The sequence below is a fragment of the Grus americana genome, chromosome 10 (assembly GCF_028858705.1).
Source record: "Grus americana isolate bGruAme1 chromosome 10, bGruAme1.mat, whole genome shotgun sequence".
In the NCBI taxonomy this organism is placed as follows: domain Eukaryota; kingdom Metazoa; phylum Chordata; class Aves; order Gruiformes; family Gruidae; genus Grus; species Grus americana.
Genome location: NC_072861.1, coordinates 21,260,978 through 21,287,123, shown reverse-complemented (window position 1 = coordinate 21,287,123; position 26,146 = coordinate 21,260,978). Strand labels below are relative to the sequence as shown.

General features: G+C 53.3%; 1 protein-coding gene across 1 annotated transcript in view; it reads left to right on the top strand.

Moving 5' to 3' along the window:
* Positions 1-4,311: 4,311 nt before the first annotated feature.
* IGDCC3 (immunoglobulin superfamily DCC subclass member 3) overlaps positions 4,312-26,146 on the top strand; it is a 105,607-nt gene continuing 83,772 nt past the window's right edge. Inside the window, exons 1-2 of the mRNA XM_054836624.1 lie at positions 4,312-4,489; positions 15,454-15,759. Of these exons, the coding sequence (XP_054692599.1) occupies positions 4,423-4,489; positions 15,454-15,759 (373 nt within the window). The 5' untranslated portion in view covers positions 4,312-4,422. The remainder of the gene's footprint in view (positions 4,490-15,453; positions 15,760-26,146) is intronic.

Genomic DNA, 26,146 nt, shown 5'->3' with positions numbered 1-26,146 from the left:
AATGGGTTATTAATAAAATATTTAAAAATAAAAAAAGAGTGGAATTTGTCTCACAATTCAGTCTGTTACAGCTCTTACTCCAAGAGAAAGTTGTTGTGGAAGGCAGCTGTGCTTGGAGCAGCTGGACCCTGGGAAATTTGCTGGTAGGTGCCGTCCCTCAAAACACAGGACGGCCGGAGAGTTCTGCCTGCGTCGGCTGCTGGAGACAGACCCGCGAGGTGTCCCTGCAGGCTGTGTCAGCCCGGCTAGAGCCGTGCCTCGTGGTGCGTTGCCGAACAGCTCAAGTCCAGCCTTGTGCCTACCTTAACTCGCTTCTGGGGGGGTCTGACCACGACCCTGCAGCTGGTGGGCACGGGCTGGTGGGGTGGAGCAAGGTGGGGAAGCAGCGGTGGGAGCGGGACCCGGGACGTGCCCGCTCAGTGCCTGGGCTCATAACCGTGGAGGCTGGGAGGTGGGATGATGGGGGGTGCCCGGTTCCTTAGACATCACTTCAGGGATTTTGGGCGTGGGCAGAATTTGGGTTCATTAGGCATTTCTTGATGCTCGCTCATTCCTCAGTTTTGAACTGATTCCTATAAGAAAAAGAAAATTGTCCGGTTTCATGCTTTATCTTGCTGGGGAATTTTTTAATGTGAAAAATAAGCAGAAGCATCTAGCAAATGAATGGTGAGGGTTCTCTCAGATGCCGTGCTGGGCTGAACACTCAGTGGCGTGTATGCAGCGAGATTGGTGAGAGGCTATCTGGCAGTGCCCGAGGACGCACTCAACCTCCCATGCATCTCTCCCTCTCCCTAGGATGCATTCCCTGCTTGAGCAGATAGTTTCCATTATTACTTTATGCTGCCAGGACTACAGAGCCATAAAATCTCATTTTATCTGCATTACAGAGGTAATAAATCTGCACTTAGCACAGTGTTCTCTGATAGTGGATAAAGGGAACTCTGTCAGACTGCGTAACTCTGATGAGTCTTTCCCCTAATGACGGGTAACCCCACAAATGAGCAAGGAAGAACCTTGCAGGGGGGGTGGTGGGTGGTGATGGGTGGCTGCAAATCCCACTTCCAGCTCAGTTCACAGCGTGAGGCGCTTGGTGGGGTGGCTGCAAACAGGGCAGCGCGTGGGTAAGCAGAGAGACGGACGGACACAGCAGTTACAGGGGAGCCAGGACCACGGAGAAGATAAGAGCAAGGCATTTGTTGCATTTCTTTCTCTTCCCAGTAGGCTATGCCAGGATGCAGCTGGCAATGCTACCGCAGTGGGCTCGGGTAACTCGGTAAGTTACAAGTGCCCGGTGCAGCACATTGCCTGGCTCAACACAGCACGAGGCGACGGGCTGCGTGATGCAGCGAGGCGGCCAGGGGTGCTCCACGGATGCTCAGCGGACACCAGTGGTGGAAGCTGCATTTCGGGGGACTCCTCCGACCTCCTCCCCTCCAGCAAAGCACCGGAGCAGCGGTTACACCACCACAGTCAGACCTCCGTGATTTGCGTGGCAGGTACAATCGCGTGGGTCTCATCGTTCGCGCTGGCTCCCCGCACTCATTTCCACTGATGGCAAAACCGCTGGATCGGTGGCACGATGGTTTTCAATTAACGGAGAACACGTAGCTCCTCCTCAGCCCGGAGGCATCCCCTCGGTGTGGTGGGAAGCGCTGGCCCCTGCCACTACAACAACTGTGTCCTTATGCAGCCAAAAGCAGACGGAATAAAGGTTTCTGCTGGTGAAAGCAGCTTCCCAGAGCACATCCCGGGGCTGTCCCACCGCTGCTGGGATGGCTCCCGGTTCAGTGCCTCGAGGTGGGTGCCTTCCCTGTTGCTCACTGACCACGAAACAGATGCTAAAACCCTGCGTGTGTGTACATAAGTGAAAAGCTCCCGGGCTGTTAGCAGACAGGGAAACCACAATTACACATAGAATAATAAATGGAGTGAATTCAGACAAGTTAATCTCCCACTTCATCCGCTGAAACTACTAATGGCGTCTTGGGGACCTCAGTTTGCAGTTAATTGGTGTAAATGAGGAGCACTATTGGAGCTGATAGAAATTCGCTGTGTGAGGGGTGAGCGACACCCTCCAAGGCCGGCTCTCGTGGAGGATAACCTCGTGGAGAGGGAGGACAGATGGATGGACAGACCCTGTGCCTCTCTGCAGGAGGTAGGATGGAGGGACGGACCCCAGAACCACTCTGCAGGGAAGGGGTTTGGAGCCCAGTTCAGGCTGGGTGCCGTCACTCCTGTAACCCCGCTGCTTTTCAAAAGGCTCCAATTTCTGCTTGTGGTGTGATAAGCAAATTCCTGCCTCCAGTACAAAGCAACTTTTTTAAGCCCCCATGGTTACAGAGGAGCACAGGAAAACATGAGTGCTCTGGCTTCCTGCTCTCAGGTGGCTCTAAGAACCCCAAACCCTGCCTTTTTCTTTAAAAATCTCACGGCTTTTCACGTGAGTCCTGTTGTTTGGCAGGACCGCCCACACTTGCAATTTTTCAATGTGACACCAGCGATGTCACCAGTGTCATCTGCAAGATGCAGCGCTGAACTTGCTGATGCCCTAAACACGTAGCTACGTTCCCTGGCTCCTGCCGCTGCCACCCCGGCCATCGCCTGCACACGGGAACAAAAGCACCCAAAATCTGTGGTTCCTGGGGAAAATGAGCCCTGTAAAACACACTGCGCTTCATTTCCTGTGGAATTATTAATCCCCACAAGCCATCCTCGGTGCCGGCAGCATCCCAGGAGCTGCCACAAGTCCCCGACGGCTGCCAGCGTTACAGAAACGCTGGCGGGGCCCCGCGGCAGGAGCCAGGGAGACGCAGGGGAACAGGAGCAGGGTTGGTGCCAAAAGGTCAGGGACAGCACAGAAATTCAGATGTTACCAAGAGGCTGATGGAGCCAGAGCAAATTCTTCCCCGGCTGAAAGCAACCTTGTACAGCTCAGCCCTCCGCTAAATGAGGGAAGGTTTAATGTGGAGCAGATGTAGTGACGTCTTCTTTCCTCGTTAGCCGACTCCAACACGCTCACGGTGCACTATCCAGGGGAGCCATGCATTGCTCCTCTGTTTACAAAGTGTTTTTCACCAGGTTTCTGGGCACAGTTACAGTGTTTAGTAACCCAGTCCATCAAGCTCTGTTTTTATTCTGAAAAAATAAATTAGTTAGGAGCCGCTTTTTCCCCCCTCCCCCCCCAAGCAAACACCACAAAAGACTTTGAGGTGCCATTGAAGAGATGAGTTTTACTGATGATGATGATGATAGGGATTTCTGTTTGCTGAGAACGTGGGCCAAGGGAGGGGGCAGGATCAGATCTAAGAGCCTCTTCAAAGGTGAGCTGGTTGGTCCACCATTTGTGTGACTGACCTGGGTATATTTAAGATAAAGAGCATTGGGATAAGCCAAGGTCTTCTTCCTTCCCGTCCTCCGGGACTTCCCGGAGGTGCGATCCCCTCGTGGCCATCGCTCTGCGATCCCACTGCCGTGCTTCTGGGGGACACCAGCCACCTCCAGGCACTGCCACCACCTTGGCAGGTGGTTTTGTTCTTCAAAACAAAGCCCAAAAGTGAAACCCTTGGTGGAACCAGTTGGAAGTCATGCCGTCTGATCAGTGTTTTGCCTTGTTTTAACACCAGATTTTTGGGTCCCATCCCTAAGGGCTGGTAAGAGGCAGCTCCCCGGCCAGGGGCACGGCCACAGGGGCTCGGGGACGGGACGCTGCCCACTGCGGCAGACCTGGACGCCATTGCCCAGACTGGGTCCCTTTGAGCAGTGAGGGGCAGGAGAGAGGCCCTGGGGCCCCTGGAGGGTTTCCCTGCTCTGGGGGGGCCCACAGCACCCTGTGGGGCTGGGCTGCAGGGACGCCATGAGGCGGCATTAGGGAGGGAAGACCCAAGAGGGGCCTCTGGTGAGGGGAGACCTGTGAGGTGCCCCAGTGAGGGGAGACCCATGAAGTGGCCCCGTTGAGGGGGCTCTGGTCGCAGGGCTGGGCCGAGGGGAGCCCCGCCGAGGGTGCGGGCACAGTCCCCGCGGACCCCGGGCGCTGAGCTGCCCCACACGGGGACCGCCGCCACCCCCCGGTCCCGCAGCCCGGCCGGACCCTCCGAGCCGCTGCCGGCGCCCGGGCGGATGCGCAAGATGGCGCAAGGCGCTGCCCGCCCGCCCCCGCCCGCCCGCGGCCCCGCTCCCTCAGCGCCGCCCCCCCGCCCGCCCGGCGCGGCGGCGTGCTCGCGCGGAGGGGAGCTGCGCTGAAATCCGCTTTTTGCCTTTTTTTTTCCCCCCTTCCCTTTTTTTCCTCCCCCTCTTTCTCCTCCCCCCCACCCCCGCCAGCTGGGGGGGGTGGTTCTCGCCTCGCCTCCCTCCTTCCCTCCCTCCTGCGCGGGCTGCTCCCTCCCCGTGGGGCGCAGGGAGGCGAGCCCGCCCGCCCGGGATGCCATGGCTCCGCCGGGCTCCGCGCTGCCCGCCTGCCTGCTGGGGCTGCTGCTGCTCGGCTGCCGCGGAGGTAAGAGCCGGGCTGGGCTTGGGGAGCGGGCGGGGGGACGGACCTACCCGGCGCTGCTCTCCGCCGCCCTCGCCCCTCGCTCGCTCGCTCGCTCGGTCCCGTCCGCGGTCCCTCCCGTACTCCGCATCCCTCCATCACCCCCGTGGTGGCCGGGGCCGCGCTCGTCCCCGATCCCCCGCGTCCCTTCCCAGCCCCGCGGTTCGTCCCCAGCCGGTCCCAACGCCGCACGCCTCCCCGGTCACTCCCAGCTCCGCACTCAGCCCGTCCCCGTGGCATCGGGCCCCCGTGGGGGCTGAACGGGGCCGAACAGCTCCGGGGGCTGGGAGGGACCGAGCGCGGCTCCGGCAGGCGTCTGTCCGCCTGTGCAGCGTGGGGGTGCACGGCCACGGCTGTTCGTGTCACCCGCCGTGTCAGCATCCCTCGTCCCTCCGGGAAGGCGCGTTGGGGTCATGGCTTTCGGCTGCAAGACTTCGACATCAGCCCGTCCAACGGCTTCTCTTGGATAGCCCCAAGTGTCCCCCCAAAGCTGTGCTTGCAGTTGGAAACCCCACTTGCGTGGGGGGCTCCGGGGAGGGGACCATGGTGTTCGTGGGGCCCTCGGCCCCCTGGCCAGCGCCGGGGAGGGATTGGGGCGGCTGCCGTGGCAGTGGCGTGGTTGGGCGTCCGTGCTCAGGGACCAGACCCGAAATCATCACCGGCAACGTGAGCGGGAGAGGTGGTGTTTGTCAGCAAAGGCGTTAGCTACAGAAAGAGCTGTTGGGCTGCAAGTTGCAGGGATGATGGAGAGCTACTTTGAACCTACAAGTATTGTGCTCTCCTGTAACGCCTGGCTTGCTTCGCACAGCCGCAACCGGTAACATCAGCCACCGGACCAGGACCAAACTACAAAAAACATCAAAGGGATTTTTCCCTGGACCTACTGTGCACATGCCCTGATGATAAATTGCAATGTTTTCCTTCTGCTGGCGATGCTGCTTAAGCACGGGTCTAACCTGGGAAAGATGCCCTTCTGCAGCGAAATAGCCCTGTGCCCCCTCTTCACTTAGAAACCTGAAAGCTAATGAAAAGTAGGAATAGTTTAAAAAATATGCAAGCAGCCCAGCGTGGTCAGAGGGAGAAAAGCGTGTGTTAGATTAATCAGAGATTAGCTGCCGGGGTGTTTAGGAAACCAGGCAGTGGGCTATTCCCATAATAAATCTCGCCATGTGGTTCGTAGCAGCCACAGCAAGGAGGAGAAGCCAGTGTAACTCACAGAAAATATAAGTTATCCGGGAAGTCGGGTCTCGTTACTCTGTTGGGATTCCTGGGTATGTAGCAGTGCAATGAGGATGGTTGAAAAAGTACTTCTTTTTTGGGGAAGGAAAGGAAAAAAGTGAATATTTGAAAGCAAAACTTTAGGAAGTTGAGTTTGTGTCTAGTTTATCGCCTGCTGCTGTCTAAATTGCCCTGTGTGTTTGTTTATGCTGCGACTTGGCAGGTCAGTGGCTCCTGACTTTGGGGTGTGTTTTGCTGGCCCCGCTTAAGAGTGCTTGGCTGAACTTTAAAAGTTTTTCTGTTCTGAGGTTCCCCCCCGCCTCGGTGGGTTTATACACTCTAGACAGCGAGGTAACGTGTTGCTGCACTCTGCTGAATTTAATAAACCCTCCCGCGTCGGTGTCAGTCAGCGCCGGAGCAGAAAGCCTCGCCGTGGGGACAGATGCAGCGTCGGAGCGGTGCCGCGCTGCACGGGACGGGATGCTCCGCTCCCACCCCTGCGGTTTTCAAACTCCCCAAAATGCTGGCCTGGCGACTGTGAACGAGGTGTTGGGAGCTGCTGGTCAGCGCGCTGGAGTGGGCTCAGCAGCGAGACACTATTTTCTTTCTGGTTTTTTTTTTTTTTTAATTTCCTGGAGCTCTTTGTTCTGGGTGGTGGACAGCTTTTGTCTGTTATTGCTGAGCCCGGCATTCAAAGGCAGGCATAGGATACGAGGGGCTCCCCGGCTCTGCTCAGTAACAGCCTTGGAATTAAACATCGTCATTTATATTTAAGTAGGCTTAACTTCTAAATTATTGAAGCTATAAGCTTTCACTAATTCCTACTCTGTGTGGCTTTGTTGTTTTGTTTTTTTTTTTTAGACGCAAAAAAAGGATTGCTTTCTCCCAAGTTGGTGTAATACCTCATCTTTTTTTCTTAATGTACATAGAGGGTATCAGGTATCATTTCCCCAGTAACACTCAGAGACACTATATGAAATTCAAGCCCACGTTTGGGCTTCGTCTCTCTCGGGGGGTTCAACAGGAGAATCTCAGGACATGGTTTTCCCGCGTGGTGGACGCAGCAGGCGGCCTGTGAGACGGGGCGGTTGCTTGTGCACCACGTTTGGGACCGGCGCTGGGTGCGAAGCTCACACAGGGGTGCGAGCGTGCAGCCACCCGTGCCAGCAGCACGCAAATGTCTACCGGGGCCACCGCGGTGCCGAACCTAACCTTCTCAGTGAAGTATTTAAAAGCCAGCTGATAGAGAGGGGAGTAGGGCAGGTTGGTCCCCTGCTGATCCATCCTGACACCCCCCGTATGGGGAGTTAGAAGTCCTAACCTAGTCTAATTGTTCCTCTTCTCATTACCTGTCCGGCTCTGGACCTTGCATGGTGCAAGCTCCCGCACTCGCGCAGGAGCTGGCAGTGGCAGAGGGTCCCGGATCCAAGATTACAGCCCTGTTCCCCGCTCCTCTCTTTCCTGCTCAATCCCGGTTTTGGCCCATGTACCCCGGTGCAATCAGCCCGGCACGGGCCAGCGTGGAGCAGCTCCGGAGCAGTACTGCCTGGCAGAGAGCTGCAAAACTGCTCTCATTTTATGCGTGCAAATGGGAAAGCCTCTCTCCCTCTTTTCTGTCTGTCTGAACTTTTCTTTCTCTGATTTCCCTGTTTCTGGAGACTCCCATGTCACAGTGTGTGAAGCGCCAAGCCGTGCCCCCATGCAACGCCAGCCGCTTGCTTCGCAAACCCTTGGGACGCTGCTCCCCCTGCATCTCCCCATCCCAGTCCCTTGAAACATCTTTCTCCACCGCGCTGGGATGGCCGGACCCACCTCGCTGGCCTCGCCGCAGCGTTAGGATCCAGCGCTGGCTCCGGCGGGAGCAGGATGGGACCCTGACGCGGGGCTGCGGCACGGGGAGCAGTGTGCAGTGCAGCTCGTGCGAAGCCGCTGCTGGCCCCGGCTTTTCCCCCCAAAGCAGCGAGCGGTCGAGCAGACCACGCGCTTCGTTCTGCAGCCTGCAAAAGCTCTGGGACAGCAGAAGCTTTTTTCCATGCCCCCTTTCCCCCCGCCCGCGATATTTCATGCTTTGCGCTCCCGGGCTTCTGACCCCGGATATTGTCCTTTTATTTGATCTAACGAAGCAATGCAGGAGCCCCCCTCTGCAGATTAAGAATTCCCATTTAAATCAACCCAATAAGGTTGGGCAGGAACAGGAATAGTCCGTTCAAAATTACTTTGAAATCACAAACTTATTTGAACTTTACTGGAGCTTTTAGTTTTACAGAGTTTAGAAACTAATAAATTATGTAGCAGGGCTCATGAAAATCTACCCGAGTCCGTTCATCCAAAAGAATATGCAACATTTTGGTTTTGCAAGAAAATAAAAATAATTGTTTACACATGTTCAGGAGTCATTGGCAAGCATATAAAACTGATGGTTAAGGAGGCGAACATGTCAATAATTGCACTTTAAGAGAAGAGAGAGGCAAACAGGCAAGCGAACTGAGAAAAGCAGACAGCAGACTGATCTGGCCTTGCTATTATATCAAATGTCACCGTTGTATCGCACCCTCCACTCGAGAGGAGCCCAGTCACTTAACAACCTAGACCCGCTCCTGCCTTGGTAATTTAAAACCAGTTTCAGAGCAGAGTCAAGGTTTTGCTGCCTTTTTTTGTTGTTTTTGTCGTTCTTGTTGTTCCTGCGCATGCGATTGTGTTGATGAAACTAATGGCAAGTCGGGAGGATGGGGGTTGTGGCGGGTGATTCCGCTGAGTTGCGAAGATGCTTTTGCAAAAGGGTCTTTGCCGCTGAAACCTGAGAATACGTGAAAAGGGAGAGAAGCGCTAGTGTTTCCTTGAAATGGCTCTGGTTTTGGAGCAAGCAGGGATCGGTGCGGTGCTTGGTGGTTCTTTCCTTCATCCTGCGTTTCAGGGTGGGAGGTGGTAAGGCAGAGGGGATGGCAGGGAGGAGAGAGTGCTGTGGTTCCTTTGAATCCCCCGGATGCAATTGAGAGTTTCAAACGTTTTAATGTGCACAGAAACTTCTCTTCCTCCAGAAGGACCTTCCCTTTCCTCTCCTTGCACGCCATCCAGTCCTGCTGCCGCTACTCGAGCTGAATCTCAGGGGCTGGGTGACAGGGCTGTGCTGGCTGGTGGTTTCGGCACGGCGATGCCAGGGTGCCTGCGGCAATCTCGGCAGCCTCACACCTTCGTGCTTCTCCCAGCCGCCGTGCCTCTGATCCACGAGCATCGTGACGTACCACGTGGCCGGTCTGTGCCCTGCCGGGTCCGTGCAAGGCACCGGCCATGGGGACAGCCGCCTCCGGGCTGCTTTCTTGCAGAGTCGGGGGGGCAGAAACCCCCGTTCGGCGTTAGAGCAGCCTTGGGGGCTGAAGCCTGCAGGGACCCCGGCTCTGGGCACGGCGTTTCCCATCTTGGCCGCCGCCTTTGCCGTCCTCTCGCGCGCGGTTGTTTCCTGCTCCGTATTTGTATCGCCAATGCCTTCAGCGGTGAGACTGTGAGCTGGTCAGGGCTGCGAAACACGTGGGGAATGCAAATAACAACACGTCCTATGCTCGGCTTGCTGCTGCCGCGCTCTCTGGACGCCTCACTGTGGATGGAGCTACTGCGGGCAATTAACTCCAAAAAGGTCTTTGCCCTTTCCAGCTATACCAACAGGTTTCACCCCGCTTTCTTCAGACCTGGGGGAGCCCACAAGGACTCCGAGCTCGTCCTGGAAAGGGTCTTTGTGCTGTGAACGCTTCCAGCTTCCACGCTGTGTTTAACAAGCGACCTCCTGGGATTTTCCCGGTCTGGTCTTGAACATCTGAAAATTATTTGGGGCCACTTCTCTGGCTCTTCGGGCTGTGTTTGCCTTCCTCGGGTAAAATCTGTGCCCCCACTGAGGGCAGCGATGCCGGGCATGTCTCTGGGCTCCGCATCGGGTGGCCGAGAGGTCGTGTTATCCTCGACAGAGACCTCCTGCGATCGCTTAACGAGTGGATGTGGTTTATGCGCCCTGATGGAAATATCGCTTTATATAACCTCCCATCCGAAAGGAAAGGGAATAAAAAATTCTGAGCTAGTAAACTTTACTGCCAGCAAGATCTTGGGCCTGTTACAGCCTATTCTCCTCTTCTTTAAATGTAAATTTTTCTGGATGCCCTAAAGAGCCAATTTGCACTTTACTGCGGTGTAGTGCTTTTCTCCTTAGGGTCTGGGTCAGCCTCAAGGAGATTTAAGGTGGCACCAGCTGGATTTTCAGGTGGCCAATTTCATCAGCCTGAAACCTGTTATAATCTGCAGGAGAACATCTTTCAGGTCCAGATCTCTCTTCCTTCCGTATCCTCTCCTTTGCAGAAGGGTTTAAAAAAACCCTCACAACACCACCGAAGAAACAGGAGCCGTTTTTTGTAGGGCTGTCCCCACCTGCACCCAGGTTTTTGGTCCTAATATTAATCTGCATCCCAGTATAAAAACCTCTGGTCCTGGGCTCGTGGGACTCCAGGGGCATCTTCTTTTGGAAGCGGGACCAGAGTGGCTGTCTTGGGTGGTGGTACGACTCGCCGGTGGGTCGCTGCTCGTTGTTATGCTGGGAACAAACACGGCAAAATCAGGAGAGGGCAAATTTCTGCTCGTGAGAGGCAGTTTGCGGGTGGAAGTTGTGCTGTCGGTGTGGTGAGAGAGGAGCTGGGGCTGCCTCGGTCTCCTCGCCGGTGCTCCCGGTGATGCTGCTGGGTGGACCTGACTGCTCCTGCAATGTCTCGCCTTGCCACGAGCTCAGAGCGGGCCCTTGGCAGGTCACTTCATCTCTCCGTGATTAATGTTCCCTGTCTAGAAGGGGAGGAATAATACGGGCTTCATCTGTCGGGACCGCGTGCTGCCGGGGCAGGGATGGCCCCGCTGGCTGTGGGTCTGGACAGGGTCCAGGAGGATGAGCCGTGATGTGACCGAGGTCCTTTGCGATGGATGTCACCGCTAATTAGAGCGGTGAGATTAGCTGCTGTATTTTTCAGAAGCACAGGAGGGGAAAGCCAAAATCGTGTTTCCCAAATGGAAAAGGACAATGCTAGGGTACGAGCAAGTTCTTTTGAAGCTTTGAGCATGAATCACAGTGTCAAGTAAAAAATAATTAAACTTATTTTTTTTTAAATGTACTTCAAAGTGTCTTTTAAGCTTCCCATTAATTCAAAGTTCTTTTTCTCAGCACTAAATAAATCTCTCGGTTCAAAAGCACAAGTGCTAATTGGTTTCTCTGAGTATGCCTGTCTGCTTGATCAATAGGGGAAGTAGTTTTTGTTAAATATTTGCACATATAGTCACATATTGTATTGCTCAGGGAGATGGTAAATGTTTCTCAAAAGGAGACTAGTAGAATGAGGTTTCCAATAATTTTCTTGTGGCCTTTATGTCAGAGCTAATAACGCTCCCTCCCTCCATGCTTTTGCAGAAAGCCAAGCAATTTTCCCTCGTGCTCTCCCCGGCGCAGCCTGCCGGTGTCGAGACAAGCTGTCTGTTCAGCCCTGCCTCTAACTACAAACTCAAGCTGCCGTCAGCCGAGTTTTACAGTTTCTGCATCGAGCAGAAAGCGGCTGCGAGCCGCCCTGCCTCGCAGTCCGTTTCGGGAGGTACCCGGGATGTTGTGTGGGATGAGCTGGGCTCGGATACGCAGCCGGCTGTTGGAGAGGGATGGGGCTTTCGGACTCCCCGAGTGAATGCAGACGGCCGCAGCGATTTCCTCTCTGTCTCTCTCAATTAATTGCACTTCTGCTGTTTCCATGTGCCTTCGGAGTGTCGTTTACTTCCAACTTTGCAGCATCGTTTCTGTGCCTCGCTGCTAACCACAATCAGTTATTTATGCTAACGGAGTTGGGTCCCTCTCTTCCCTCGTTACCTCCTTGCTTCGTATGTGCTCTCCCCCTGCCCTGAGCTGACCTCTAGAGCAAATGCTCCTTGCTGTGCCAGGAGCCCTCTTGTCCCACCATGGAGATTCCTCTGTGAGTGTCCCTGTCCCTTTGTCTCTCATCCTGAGCATTTTGGGGAGGCAGGGCTCTGCGTTCCGGGTCCGCCTTTGAGACCTGGAGCCCCACATTGCCAATCTTGGAAACATCCCTGGTCCTTGAAAAGCACTTCTAATGCAAATAATCCTATGGTTTGTTTTCATCCAGCCAAATGGATGAAGGAGGGTCTTTAGAAGGGGTTGAAGAAGGTGTAAGGTGCACAGTTGCTACCATGCCTTGCACCCACTTCTCTCCGGAGTGGCTGTGCATCGGCCATGTGGATCTCAGGTTGGGCTGTTTGTGAACCAGATTCTCATACCCATTCCTGATGGTGTGCAGCATCCCAGGGTCTGATTCTTTTCTGAGAAAACCTCCAGGAACATGATGCCCTGTAGAAGCACAGCATTGAGAGGGATGTCCTTCTCACCAAGCCCACTCTGCGCCCCCAAATTAGACCACGAGGCTGAGGGCCATAGGGAATAGTGCTGGCTTCAAGGTGACCTTTGGCTGGGGAAGAACCCATGGTTGCTTCCTCAGAGCTTGCTGCGTGCTGGGGACCTGCTGTGCTGCAGTGCCACGGTGGTGCAGAAACATGCTCAGGTCGGCTTGCCGGCTTGGTTCTTGCCGACCGTGCCACCAATGACTTACCTATTTGCGAGACTCAGATGTTTACCCCGTGGAAGACAGAGCCCGTGGGTTTTGCAGAGTGGGATACCGAGGCCCTTGAGGACCAAAGCTCATTTTTTTTAAGGCAGTTTTGGATCTATCTATTTAACGATGCAGGTAGGCAGCTTTAGGACGTCTCACGTGCCTGTGGTGCCAGGGAAAGGTGTGTATGCCTCTCTGCGTCTTTCAGCGTCTAAGCATCTGGGGAGAAGAGAGACTTTTGGCTGAGTCTGCATGGAAAGCCCATGTTGGGGTGGAAGAGCTAGAGCTTGGCTTCTCCTCCATCCCCAGATGGAGCAGGCTTGCTTCCCCTCACGTCTCTGGTTTTCTGGTCGCCTGGCCCTGAAGCCCCAGGAAAGTGGCAGTGGGATTTCTTCAAGGACAGAAAAGCATCCCATGGAAAAAAATAAACATCCATTGAGGAGGAATTTGGGTGCTTCTGGACACCGCGAGGTGTCTGCAGGTTACAAACCAGTTGCACGCCGTCCATTGCAGTGTCACACCTTGAGGCACCACAGCCCGAGGAGACCCCAGGACCAGCCAGTGTCTGTCCCCACCCCGGCGTGTGTCTGAGGGCACCGGTCCTAATTACGAGTGTCATCACTTCTGCTGCTCCCGCAGCCTGGAGTTAGGATGCAGACCGAATGTTTATGGAGGTAAACATGATTATCTCCAATCACAGGCCTTAATGATGGTTATTATAATGACAGCTATTGTGGGAAGGGCATGTAATTATGTTGATTCTTCCTTTTATTGTACATATAATAATAAGCTGTTTTATCTAAGAGTACAGGGGAGCTGGGGGAAGACGGGGCATTTATTTCATTAGGGATTTTTTTTATTTTTTTTTTTCCTCTGATTGCCTGTTAGGCTAAATCCTGAAATCTGGTTCAATCTTTCTGGAGTCAGAAGCCCCCCTCAGTTCAGAAGGGAGTCTGGACGTGAGGGTCCATATCCTAGCTAACTCCCAGGAGCGCCCACGCGGGGAACGGGGCCCCAGCGTGGTAGGTGCTGTTGAGACTCTGGCCACTTTGCAGAAAAATGCAGAGCATTCATCTAATTCCTTAATTTTTGGGGGAAAAAAAAAAAAAAAAAAAAAGAAAAGTAATTGATGGGTTTGTGCTGGCTGTAGTCTAACTTGCTGAGAGGACCCCAGGGCTATCTCATAAAAAAAGAAGTCACAGTGAGCGATAGATCACAGAGATGGCTGGAGCTAGCCTGACATTTTAAGACTTAATGGGTTAATAAAGTGTGTGTTTTAGGTGTCTGTCACTAAGCAGAGTTTGTCCATTCCCTGCACACACTCATACCTTGACGGCAGTACCTTTGACCTGCCGTGCACTACCCCTGCCTTCTTTGTCTGCTCCGTCCATCTGCCTCGGCTCAGGTTGCACTCAATGTTTATCCCCCGTAATCCAATTTAAGTTGCCATAGAAAGCAATGGGGATTTACAGAAAGAAAGAAAGAAAAAAATCTCAGTGGGTTTGCAGAGCAGAAAAGACAGACTTTTTTTTTCTTCTTTTTCTTTACGATAACTGCCGTCTCTCAATGTCTTTTTTTTTTTTTTTTTTTTTTTTTTTTTTTTTTACCATGCATTAACAATCTGCCCTCCACTCTTTTTATGAGCCTAGTGCAGTGGGATCCTGTCCTTGGTGGGGTCCGTATAGGGACAGGCATTACAAAGACTGTGCTCTGGCTGATGTTTGCCGGGAGAAATTGCCCGTCCGCGTCCCAGTTCTGCGGGCGGCTGCGGAGTCAGCCCCCCTGAGCTTGTGAAAGAGGGGAGAAGCTGGAAACCTCCACCCATCAAGGGGCTGTTGCGCGAGAGACCTGTTAGACAGGCGTTCCCCGTATTCGGATGAAGTTGTGGTTTTCTTACCCTGTTGGAATTTCTTCTCTGTTGCTGCTCTTTAAAAAAAAAAAAAATAAAAAAAATTGCCTCCATCCCTGCATTTACACCCTTCAAATATTTATATGACTTGGCCACTTTTTGTCTTTCATGTCAGTGTGTGTTTTGGGCTAATCTTTAAACAATAGCTTTATTACTGTCATCTTCTGTAGTGTCTAATCATGATTGTATGGCAAATTATACCCTAAAAAGGTGTGCTGGACCAAGTGAAGCATAACATGCCAAAGACGTAGTGTTTAAACGTTCTGTTGGCAAAAGAAGTAAATTAGGATGTATCTGTATGAAGGGAAGCGAGGGTTTGCCTATTGTTGGTGCAAATTCTGCAATAACTTATCTCTCGTGGACGTCGTTTAGCGTAATTGCTTTGCAAGAAACCTTTTGTGTCGCTGAGCCAGAACATTGTGCGTTTGTGTTTCGGTGCTTAACTACTCTTCATTAAGAGAAGATGCTCTTCATGGCACCGGCCTTTGCCTTTACAGCGTGAGAGAGACCAAAGCGACAGAAGGGCATGGTGTTACCTGGGAAAGGCAAACAGCCTCCCGCTCCGCCAAGCGGGAGAAGCATCACGAAGATGCCGGTGACAATAATGTGGTTGAACCGGGAGCTGCCGATGTCCCTCGTCACCCCCGCCGGCTGTGCCGCAAACGGGTCTGGGGCACGGCGCAGCCCCCTCTCCGCCTGGTTACGTGGGGGAGAGGAGCGGAGTTCTTGCACTGGTGTAAACTTCTGCTCCTGGGGTGGGAACGGCTGATGCCCCGTGCTTATGCAAGGTTTTATTGCCTGTTGCTGCACCCCTGCAAGGGGAGGTGGAGAGGCAATCTGCAGGGGATGTAGGAATGGGAGCTGGGGTTTGGCAAGCCACCGGAGGGGTTTTCCTGCCTGTCCCCTTCACGGGAGTCTCCAAACGCAGCCGTGAAGGTCTGTGCCTGTCTTTGCGCCGTTGGAAACTGTGCCCGGCGGTTTTGATAGCAAAGCCTTGGGAGGCAAAGCATGCCCAAGGGTTTCGTGTTTCTCCGAAACGCTTGCACCCTCTAGCCCTATTGTCGCCCACTCTGTCCAAAGTGTTTTCATCCTCCCGTTAGCTGCTGTAGCAGTTGGCTCTCGCTGCTTCTTGTGGAGGCACTGCTGACTCTGTCCTTCTCTCTTCGTTTTAGATTTTGGCCGTTCCTCCGAGCTGGCGTTCGTTGTGGAGCCTAGCGATGACATCGCTGTGCAGGAGCAGCCCTTGATCCTCTACTGCCAGGTGGAGGGCATCCAGCCCATCACCATCACGTGGCGGAAGAATGGCGTGATGATCGTGGACAGCGAGAATGCCTTCATGTTGGCCAACGGGTCGCTCTACGTCTCCCGCTTCCAGAGGGTCCGGGGAGACGGGTCCTCGGATGAAGGCGAGTACGACTGCATGGCGCAAAACCACTACGGGCTGGTGGTGAGCCGGAAGGCGAAGATTCAAGCGGCGAGTAAGTACGGGCATCGTCCCACCCGCACCTCGTGGGGCAATCCCGCGAGCGGCACTGGCTTCGCCGGGAAGCAGGAGGGCAGCGTGGTGGGAGCTGGGTGTTCAGGGAGGGAGGACTGAGGAGGAGGAAGAGAAAAAAGAACGTGGAGCTGGTGTGGGGATCTGGCTGGCATCTGTATAGCTGTCGAGGTGTGAAAGAGGAGCTAATCAGCCTTCTCAGGGGGAGAAAACTAAAAGCCACCTTCTAGCAGTAAATTCCCTGTCTCGGAGGGGTAAGTTACGTTAACGTCACGCGGTGAAATAGTCCGTGCTTCCTGTGTCCCCTGCGGTGGGTTTGGAAGCCCCTCTGCAGCCGGTGCAGCACGGCTGGGCTCTGCTCGGCAGGCAGCGTTTTCCAAACCGTTGGCAAAGACCTTCTGAAGGTCATGGTTTCTTTCATTTTGTTATTTAAGGCAGGCAGCGTGGAGGCAGCAAGGTCTTATTTACTACCCGGCATGGCAGTGCCTTTGGGGGCAAGGCTAACAACGCCAGACAGATTGTCTGATGGGGGAGCCCGGAGGAGGAGACAGATGAAAATGTCAGCGAGGGAATGAAATTTAAAGGTGGGGGAGGAAGAATTACAGGGCAGGCTGTGACTCCAGCCCTGTGCAGTACCCGGCGTCGCCTGTTGCATCGCCACGGCCGGAGCGGTTGGTCCCGCTGGCTCTCCTGCCAGGCTTCCCCCTTCCCAGCTCTGGTCGCTGGTCTGAGTTTGTCCCGGGGCTGCTGGCAGAGCTGAGGTGTCCTGGGGGTTTCTGTCCCTGCTGTGTTGGTGGCCAGCTTTCTGGAGGTGCAGCTGTTTAATCCTTTTTGCGTTCAACCAGAAGGTGGAATTTATGTACAGGTGCGAGGACGGGTGTGCGGTACAGCCCCGAGACCTGGCCGGATGCTGGTTTGTTCAATAAGTTTTACTGAAGGGTTCTCCAACGTGTCTGGGAGGTGGCGACCGCTCTTGTTTCAGTGCAAGCCACTTACGGCCATTTCTGTTGCGTTTGTAAATCGCACCGTGATTTTTTCTTTTTTTTTTTTTTTTTTTTTTTTTTTTTTGGCGCAAAGCAGGAAAACTCTACGGCAAAGTCTGGGGCCGGGGTCCCAAACCTGGGGGGCCTTTCGGAGCGCTGCCGCCCGCTCCCTGCAGCGCCGGGGCCGGCTGGCAGCCCACTAAGGGAACACTCCAGCCCTTGTGTATAACAATCCCCGAGTGCGTGAAGTGGCCATCTGCAAACCTAGCTTTTCAGTGGTGTAAGAAGTGACATTGTCCAGGAGCCAAGGGCTTTGGGTCCGTGCCAGATTAGCAGCTGGATCTCCGACTTGTCGGTCTTGTGGTGCTAAACCTTGGAGCGCTTTTGGTGAACGGCTCTGGCATTTATGAGCTGGGAGCTGGCTGACGCACAAGCACAATGTCAAACTTCTCCGACCTGTAAACAGGAGACATGAGAGCCGGAGGAATTACCTTTGGGATAGTAGATTGTCAATAAACACTGTTATCTCGGCTCCTGCATCAATATGTATGTGATGTGCTGTGTGTCCCTGAATAGCGTTTCCTTTTGTAGCCGTAGTTTTGCGTGAATCAAAATGAAAAAGGGATCGTGTTGAAAATGCTCTGGACCCTGTTCTGGCTTCAGGCTTGGTTCCTCGCCAACCCTCAGAAAAGGTCTGGGTGAAGCCAGCACAAAACACGGGGCAGCTGGCCTCGATGCCACAGGTGCCTGTGGATAATGGGAATAAAACGGGATGTTGCGGGCAAATGTGACTTGCTGCTCAGGGCGAGCTCTCTCGCTGTGCCTGAACCGCAGGAGCACGCGCTTGCGTGTAGGACTTGGTTTAAACGTAGATGAAATCTCCTAAGAATGAATCACAGCTGTACCCTCGAGCCCCCGTGTCTCAGGGTGGTTACACACAAGTAATAGCGATTTTCCTCGCCCCAAGTCCTGATAAGCAAGTCAAACAAAGGTGGAGAGTAATTATCTCCATTTTAGCGATGACGGGACCATTGCATCGAAGAAATGGGTGCTGGCTGCCTGGAAGGAAAAAAAAAAACCCAAACCAAACCCCAAGCGCTAAGCAGACCTTTGCGAAGCAGAGTAAATACTGCCGGTGGGTAAAACCTCATCCCAGTGCTGATCTCTTCTTCCCTCTGAGCCTGACATCTGAACACAAAAGCAAAGGAGAAATAAAAACCTTTCACCAACAAAAATCTTGAAAGTTGATCAAGGCTGTGCTACTGAGGAATAAAAGGGATCTGACAGACCGGAGCCCCTCGAGAGCTCTGCTGCACTTTTCGCTGTCTTCAAAGGCAGGCTGTTAGTCTCATATCACCGTTACAGACCCTGGCTTTGTATTATGGCTTGGAATATAATCTTCTTGGCTCGGAGGAATGTACATATTTGCATTCAGGAAATGTGGGCTGGATATCATATTTTTATGTTTCAAATTTACTTCGGCGCTTGGCATTGAGTAAAATTTAACTGGAAGAATATGCCTCTCGCAGCCGCTGCGCGTGCGGCCCCGACGGGCTCGAGGTGCGTGCGGTTTCCCCATGGAGCGGGTACTTCTTAAAACCTTCCTCCTAAAAATTGTCTCATTAAATTTATTTAACTAAAATTCAGGGGAATTTCTGTTTGTCTTTGTTATTAACCGAAGATGCTCAGCGGAGGGACGTGGATCCTGGCTGGTCTGTGGATTGGCAGGTGAGGTGCTGAACAGGCTGATAGTATTTCTGTAGTGTAACCGTCTTTTGAACGAGCGCAAGTGTGCAAGAAGCCTACGCGTGACTGAGTTGAGCTTAGGCTCTCGGCATTTCCACCCTCTGCCTAACACGCTGGTTGGAATTTTTTCGCTTGCTGTTTCTGCGTCTGTTCAAACCCTGGTGTGTTAGTTTGAAAGGTTGTGGAATGCAACATGTTTTTATAATCTGATCAGGTTATTGAATACAGATCTTTTCTTTCTCCTAATGACAGTTTCCTAATTTCGCATGACTCCAAGCTGTCTTAATTAAAATCAGTATTGTAGGCAGGGCGTTCTCTGGAGGCACTGCTTGGCGGTGTCTTCGCGGGTCTCTTTGAGGAGCTGCGTCTCCCTTGCGCGTGCCAGAAGGCGACGCACGCCGTGGCCGTCCGTGGATGAAGATACCCTCCGAGCAATAGTAGCGGCTAGAGTCCGCTCCTTTGGAAGGTGAGCTCCCCAAAACGCAGCCAGCCGCCTTTCTCCTCATCACCACCCTTTGCCTAACTTGGCCTTACTTGACTCTGATCGTGTTGTCTCGTGGCATTTCCAGCCCTTTTTGCCGATGCTGTAATTTGATGGAGCTGGCTCCAAATCATCATAAATCACAGCCCGGCCGGTGGAGTAAGACCCATTGATTATATCACTCAATAACAAGCAGTTACCACTAATTGGAAATCACCATCAAACTGGGTATCGGATCAGGCTCTGCACGCATCCGGCTTGAGAGTAGCAATTTTCCCTGTTTGATCTGGTGCTATAAAAAACAGGAAAGAGGGAAAGTCAGTCAATTGTGCAACTTAGAGCCAAAGAGGTTTCTTGAAGCGTGGTGAAATGGACCTGCCCAATATTTGAAGTACCGTGGGATCTCAGAATAGCTCTGGAGAAATCCGGAAGTTTTTCTCATCGTGTCTCGCTGCGGGGGGACTGTTCTGTAGCCGAGCAGAGCACCACACATCCCTGTGCCCTCCTCCGTTTCCTTACCCCCTTCCCTTCTGCATCCTGCCCCAAATCTGTTCCTCCATCCCACTGTCCACGGCCCTTACCCTGCCGGCGGGGAGGGCAGGACTGATAACCCGGGCAAGGCAGATGTTATGTCTCTTCTCTGCATTGATCCCCGCAGACAGCAGCAGCCCCAGCTCCTCTCGCCCAGCCCGGGGCCAGCGTGCTCTGCCCGCAAACGCGCTGGCCGCTGCGACCTCCGGGCCAAGGGTCTCAAGGTCACCTGCAAAATAGAAAAAGGAAGGAGGTCTGGTGCATATGTACGCTTGCAAGTTGGTTTCCGTGCCAAGCTGCGTGGCTAGGGGAGGAGGTTGGGAATTGCGGGGCTTCTACAGCAGGAAAGATCTTCCCATCGTTCCAGCTCCTCTGCACAGAATATATTCAGGGTTTAACCTGCAGCCCCCTTTCCAGGCTCAGGGGTGGTGGGAAGAGCTGCTGAGCCCAAATAATGGCAGCATTTACAAGAGTGTAGAGACAAGAAGGAAGTCTAAAAGGATTAGGGAGAGACAAAGGGGGCTGATTATTTTATGGGTCACAATACAAGGCATTAGAGTGAGATCACAAAGGGATGTAATTACAAAAGAAGGCCATACTGGGGGGGGATCAAACCAGGATTAGAGTGGGAAATGTTTTTACACAGTTTTGTTCCACTCATTATGAAGTTAGCATTTTAAATTAAGGTTTAAATAAGGTGGCACTAAAGTTGTCACCAAGGTATTTCCTGGGCAATGCCACTGTTTGGGCGCAGATTGCGAGTCCCAGCTCAAAACATCAAGGCGGACCCTAAACACATGGCCTTGCTGTCGGTTTTTCTTGTGCGCGTACGGTATCCGTATTGTCAGCAGAGCCCTACCTATAGCTTGTGCTTAGATGAAGGGAACCTGTTTCCGCAGTTGGAAGGGGGATGCTTTTGTGATGACACGCCGTAGTGACGTGAAGCTCGTGCAGGAGGTAAAGGTACGCTTTTAAAGCAAGTGCCCTGGTGTCACTTTGCGGCTCTGTGCTACTCCCAGGAACTTCTGGCCAACGGTCCCTTGCGTTTTATTGCGGTTTAACCCCTGGTGTTTTATGCCAAGTTTCCTCCATCCACAAATGAGATTATTTTTCTTTTTCAGTTGTGGCTCTGCTTGCGTTTAATGCCCTTTCTTCTCAAATGCCGAGTCGAAGGGCTCAGTCCCGATGCCAGTGACATTTCTTTATTGTCTGTGCTTTGAATGCTTACGGCTCTTTGTAAGCCCAGAGCAAGTTCTGGGCTTGTAGCAGTGAGTCTCAGAGAGGAAAAATACCCATGAGGAATTACTAAAAAAAGAAAAGGAAAGAAAAAGAAATTAAGTAAAGCAAAAAGAGAGGTTTCCGGGGGATGGGTATGATGGGTGAGTGGGTTATTTCCCTCCATCAGCTCTTTTGGCTGCCTCTAGGACATGCTGGCTCATGGGATGCTGCCTCTCACATCCGTACTGTTGCAGTATTTGGCCCTGCGTGTGCTGCAAAACAAATGTACAAATATAGGAGTCACCAGGGGGAGGATGGGGAGAGATTTGACTGGGAATTTTAGTAGATTTGTGGGATTAAAAGAGTTTGTCACTTACCACCCACTGCATTTCAGCGTACATATAACAGCCAGGATTCATCCTGAGACTTGAGCACATTATAAGACCATATTTCTTTTGGCTGCTCATTTCTTAGCAGTGTGATAGTTATTTAAATATCATCTTGCACTTCTCCGCGAGGCTTCTAACGTGGATGCGCCAACCTTAGCTCCGGCAATGTTATCTCTCATATAGGGGGTTTGCACTGCAGGCAGTAATGTCACTTAGTCATTTATAGAAAGCTCAGGGGAAATATATCAGAAGAATTTCATTAATGGTAGCACTGTTGAGTTATTTGTCTCAATTAACTCTTGGAGCACAGCTGAGGAAGTTCTGACATCTCTGCAGCACGAGGCTGCTCCCGAGTTTGCTGCCCGCTTTTTTTAACGCGGGGTGATGCTCTGCCGGTACCCGTGCGGGCAGCTCTGTGGAGACGGCACGGTGCTCAGCCTCGCGTCCTTTGACACTGCTCATCCCTCTGGCTGCTGCTCTGCTCCAGCCTCTCCTTGAAGCGTGGGGCCACCCTCCTCTCTTATTTTCTTCGGGAGAGCAGGTCTCTGCTATACCTTACTCTTCTTGCAGTCATCACCCTGGGATCTCTTTGGTGCTGTCACCTAGAGCAGCTCTTTATCTACTTAGGCTTGTCTCAGCTTAAGGATTTGTAATGCCACTAGTTATACGGTAGTTTTTCCAGCGGGTTGGTGATGGTGTGATGGTTACATATGGTTTTCACTCTTATTTTGCCCTGCCAGGGTCCCAGCTGGCCACGGTATGGCCAGTAACATCCATGCACCAGCTGTGCCTCAGTTTCCCCTCTCTGAACCTCAGCGATTTGCCTCAGCGCCATCATTTGCACATCTCTGTGAGCATCTTGGGAGGGCACGTTGCTATTTTGTGTTTATCGGAGACCCGCGTTAGCTGGGGATGGTGTTTCATCTGCGCCGTCGCTGCCCTGCAAGCCTGCCAAGAGGCGAAGGGCACGCAGTGCCGGGGAAAGGCTGGTGCCCAGGTGAGAGGGGGGGGCTGCTTTTCTGCCACCATTCATTGCCAAGGCTGTGAGTAGGAATTGATTTTCGGGGACATTTGACCAGAGCAATCAATGCTCTTGCTCTAGTGGGTATCCAGTGAGTTAAAGGAAAGCATGGCTGCGTTTGCCTCGAAGCTCTGGTCATGGCTGTAACCCACAGTTACTGAAAACAGCAAAAATATGTAAATAAATAAATGGGCACGGAAGCTGTAGAGAAGGATACCTGATTTTGTCAGGGCCGTGTCTTTTGTGCTGATCCCTGCCCGCTCTGAGACTGGGATTTGGGGACCCTGCTTTGGATGGCGGGAGCCTTTGGGTGCAGTAGTGGTACGAGCAAGGGCAGACCTCGCAAATCCCATCTTACAGGTGAGTCCCCGTGCGGGGGCCAAAGCCGCTTTCCCAGGGCAAGCGGGATGAGACCCACGAGAGCCATCGGCCAGAGCTCCCCGACACTGAGGGACGCTGGATCCCAGCTCCATGCACCGCCTCTTCCGCTCCAGTTTTGGCTCTACCCGCCATCGCAGCCCTGTTGCTGGGAAGGGAGTCTGCTCCCGCTCCTCCTAGGCACAGCATATGGTTTTCAGAGAGGTTCTTGCTTTAAACCCAATTTTACAGTTGGGTTGACTGAGGCAAAAGGAGGTCAAACGATTCGCCTGAGGTCACTCAATAAGTGGCTCAGATTAAATCTCAACCCACGATGCTGCCCGTTCCCAGCGCTGGCTGTGCCGGCCGGACCAGATGGCCTTCTGAATGCGGCGTCAAGATCCTCAGCTTTTTCTCTACCTCATTGTTCTCCATTGTGGGCTCCTGAATGCAGGACCTTGAAAGTGAGAGTCATTTGGATTTGCCGAGTCCAAGTTACTCTGTTTAATGACGTGGATTTGCAGGAGAGGGTTTAAACACGCTGTTTTTCTGCGGAGGTTTGAATTTTGCAGAGATCTACCTCTCTGCTTTGGTTTTCTAATGTTAAAACTCTCTCTGCCCCGACCAGCTAAAACTGGTCCCTTACCCTTTCAGCTGCCCCGCTGCTACCTCACCGCCTCAGCAGGGCTGCCCTGGCTTTGTACCCACACAGATTTGTCCTCAGGGCTCTCAGCCCCGATCCCCGGGGTAATTCCCCAGGTGATTTTGCTGCAGCTTCGCAGCGCTCCGATCTGCCTGGGCTGTTTGTGATTCCCCCTTAGCTTGGCCCTGGGATCACTGAAGGGGTCAGTGCAGAGTGCTGCTGGATGGACGACGGCGTGTGTTTGGCTCTGGGAGGCTGCAGGCTCTCCTCTTAGCTCTGGAAACACAGATGGAGATGCTGACATCTTCTTCCTGATCTGGTGTGGTGTTCCATGCGTCGCTCCTGACAGTAGTAGGGGCCACGGATGTAGGTAAAGCAGTGCATCGGGTGTCACGAGCCAAGCTCCGTCCCCGCTGCCTGGAAGAAGCAGATGGGCAAATCCTCGGGACTTGCAGAGCAGAGCCCATCTGCGCAGGGAGCAGTGATGCTGGCGTAGCTGTTCCTCCCCTGGCTGCGGTGCTGGGGGCGGTGGGGAGCTCTCCTGCGCCCGCACATCTCTCTGCACATCCCTCTGCCTCCAGCCTCCCGCGGGAGGGCCCACGCTCGGGACCGGCGCCGCTCGCATGCCTCAGTAAGTTGGCACCTCTTGAGCATGCCTTGATTAATGGTGGGGTTTTTTGTGCGTCCTGAGAGGCCCCCATTATGTCCCTTTGATGCTGCATTTCGCACTTACCACTGTCACTGAGCTCAATGACTAATTTGCACAGGTCACGGGAGAGGGACAATGGATCAGGCCACATTTGGAAGAAACAAATGAAATTTTGCTGCAACTGAGAGCACTAATTAAGAGTGAGGATCAATTTGGGTGTACAAAAGAGATAGTTTTAGGCTGCTGGTGTGTAAATGAGCGGCGGTGTTGCTGTAGCAGAAAAGGCTCAGCGTGTGCATACTTCAGCTGCACCATTGTACTCCGCTGCATTCGATAGATCCTTCTGTGCATATTCACCGAGATAAAAACAAGTGTTTTCCTGCCCGCTGTGCCCAGGAAAGGGCACGGACAGCAAACCTGCCAGGTCAAGTCATGGTTGATCCCCGTGAGATGGTTTTGGCCAGGAGCAGGAGCTTGTGTTTCTTCAGTCGCATCGCTCATCTTGGAGCGTGGCACTGCAAATTGGCTGGTGGCTTCTGGGCGCAGCATTCCCTGCGCACCTCTCTGGGCAGGATGATGCCCATCCTCATCTCAGGCCATAGCTCGCTCTACCAGGGATTGCACTGCTTTGCTGAGACTGCAGAGGAACGCTGATTTGGAGGAGGTGTCGGAGGGAAGGGGGATGGTGAATTCTCATCAAGGAGGATGCCATGGATGCAGCAGGAGGGACAAGGAAAAGCCAAGGGTGCGCAAACTGGGTTCATGGCTTTGCTGAGCATTGAAGAAAACTTATTCAGCCCAAGTCTTCACATACAACGAAAAGTCAGAGCTAACGTGTAATTGGGGTGAGCTGGTTGCAAATGTCCAGGTCCCTGAGCTGTGCCAGTTAAAATCAGTTTGATGGTCATTTGCATCACGTCTATTTTTGGTTGGATTTGCCTTGGGCAGAAAGGTAGGAGCATTGACTGGAGCATCCTTTTGCCAAGAAGGTTCCCCAGGACCTGCAGGATTCCCATGGAGCAAAGGCCTAATGGATTTGACCCCCAACAGATTAATGGTACTGAGCAAACCTCCAGAACGATCCAGCGGAAGCGGCAGTCCCGTTTTCCCACCTTCCTTGGTGTGGTTTGCCCATTACCAGTTTCTTTCCCAGCAGCTCGGCATCTTCCCCAGAGGGCAGCGAGACGTTCAGCCTTGTTCCAGGGGTTTGCTCTCGTGCTGAGCTCTCTGCGGTGACATTGCCCTGAGTGGCCAAGCAACGCGGCCACGTCCCTTTGGTCCCCAGCGTGGCAGCTCCCGCTGCGGTGAGGGTACTTGCCGAGGCACTTTGTTTGCTCGGAGCAGCATCCACGTCCAGCTCACCATGGTTTCCCCCGGCAATGTGTAAAGGGGTGGGAGGGAAAGTCCTGCCTGCATCTTTCATTAGTGAGCCTAATGCCTGCGGGGGAGAGGAGAGACAGGGCCCCAAGGGGCTCAGCTCGAACTCTCTCTCAAAAAAAAAAAAAAAAAAAGAGAGTGGAGAGAGGAGAAAAAGTCTTTGCGTGCTGGACTGGCCATTTGAAGGATGACAACAAAAATAACATTTTCTTTTAATAGCAGCCAAAGAGAAAACAGCTTTCTCCCGTGGGAGAACGACGGGTGCTCTAGACCTTCACGAGAGCTCAGGTGCTGCAGGCACCCAGCACCTCCAAATGACAGGAGCTGGTCTACATCCTAAATACAGAGCCTGGGCGCTACTTTTAACCATCCAGACTTGACAGTTTTGGCCGAAGCAGCATTGGTGGTTGACGCATTGGTAAGCCTGGCTCCGCCACTGCCGTCCCGTGTGACCTTGGGCAACTCTCCCGATGTTGGTGTCTCCTGGTGTCTCCAGGAATCGGGGACGGAGACGTTGGTGCTCCCCAGCTCCTCGCAGCCCCTTTGGGTTTGGGGGCCCATCGCCTGCAGCCTGTCTGCGCCGAGCTCGTGCGGGGGGGCCCTGACCCCGCTTGAAGCTGTCAGAGCTCGTTATCAGCACCGGCAGCTCGTTCCCACCGCAGCGGGTCTGGGGAGGCTGGTTGTCTCCGGGCGCGCTGCTCGGTGCTGATTGCTCTGCGGCTAATCGGGGTTGAGGAGTCGGGGCGCTCCATGGACCTCGCGTCGCTGCCGGCTGTCCATTTTCATGAGGGTTGTGGGTCTGGTTTTTCTGAGACCTTTGAGCTTGCACCCAACCATCCGGGAACCGGCCGGAGGGGTCAGAAGTGCTTTTAGGGGAAGGCGGAGGTCCCTGCATCGTATATTTGTATGCAAAAGCCTCTTGGACGAGGAGTTTTAAAAGCCAGCGTGGGTACATGTACACAGGAGGTGTTTGTG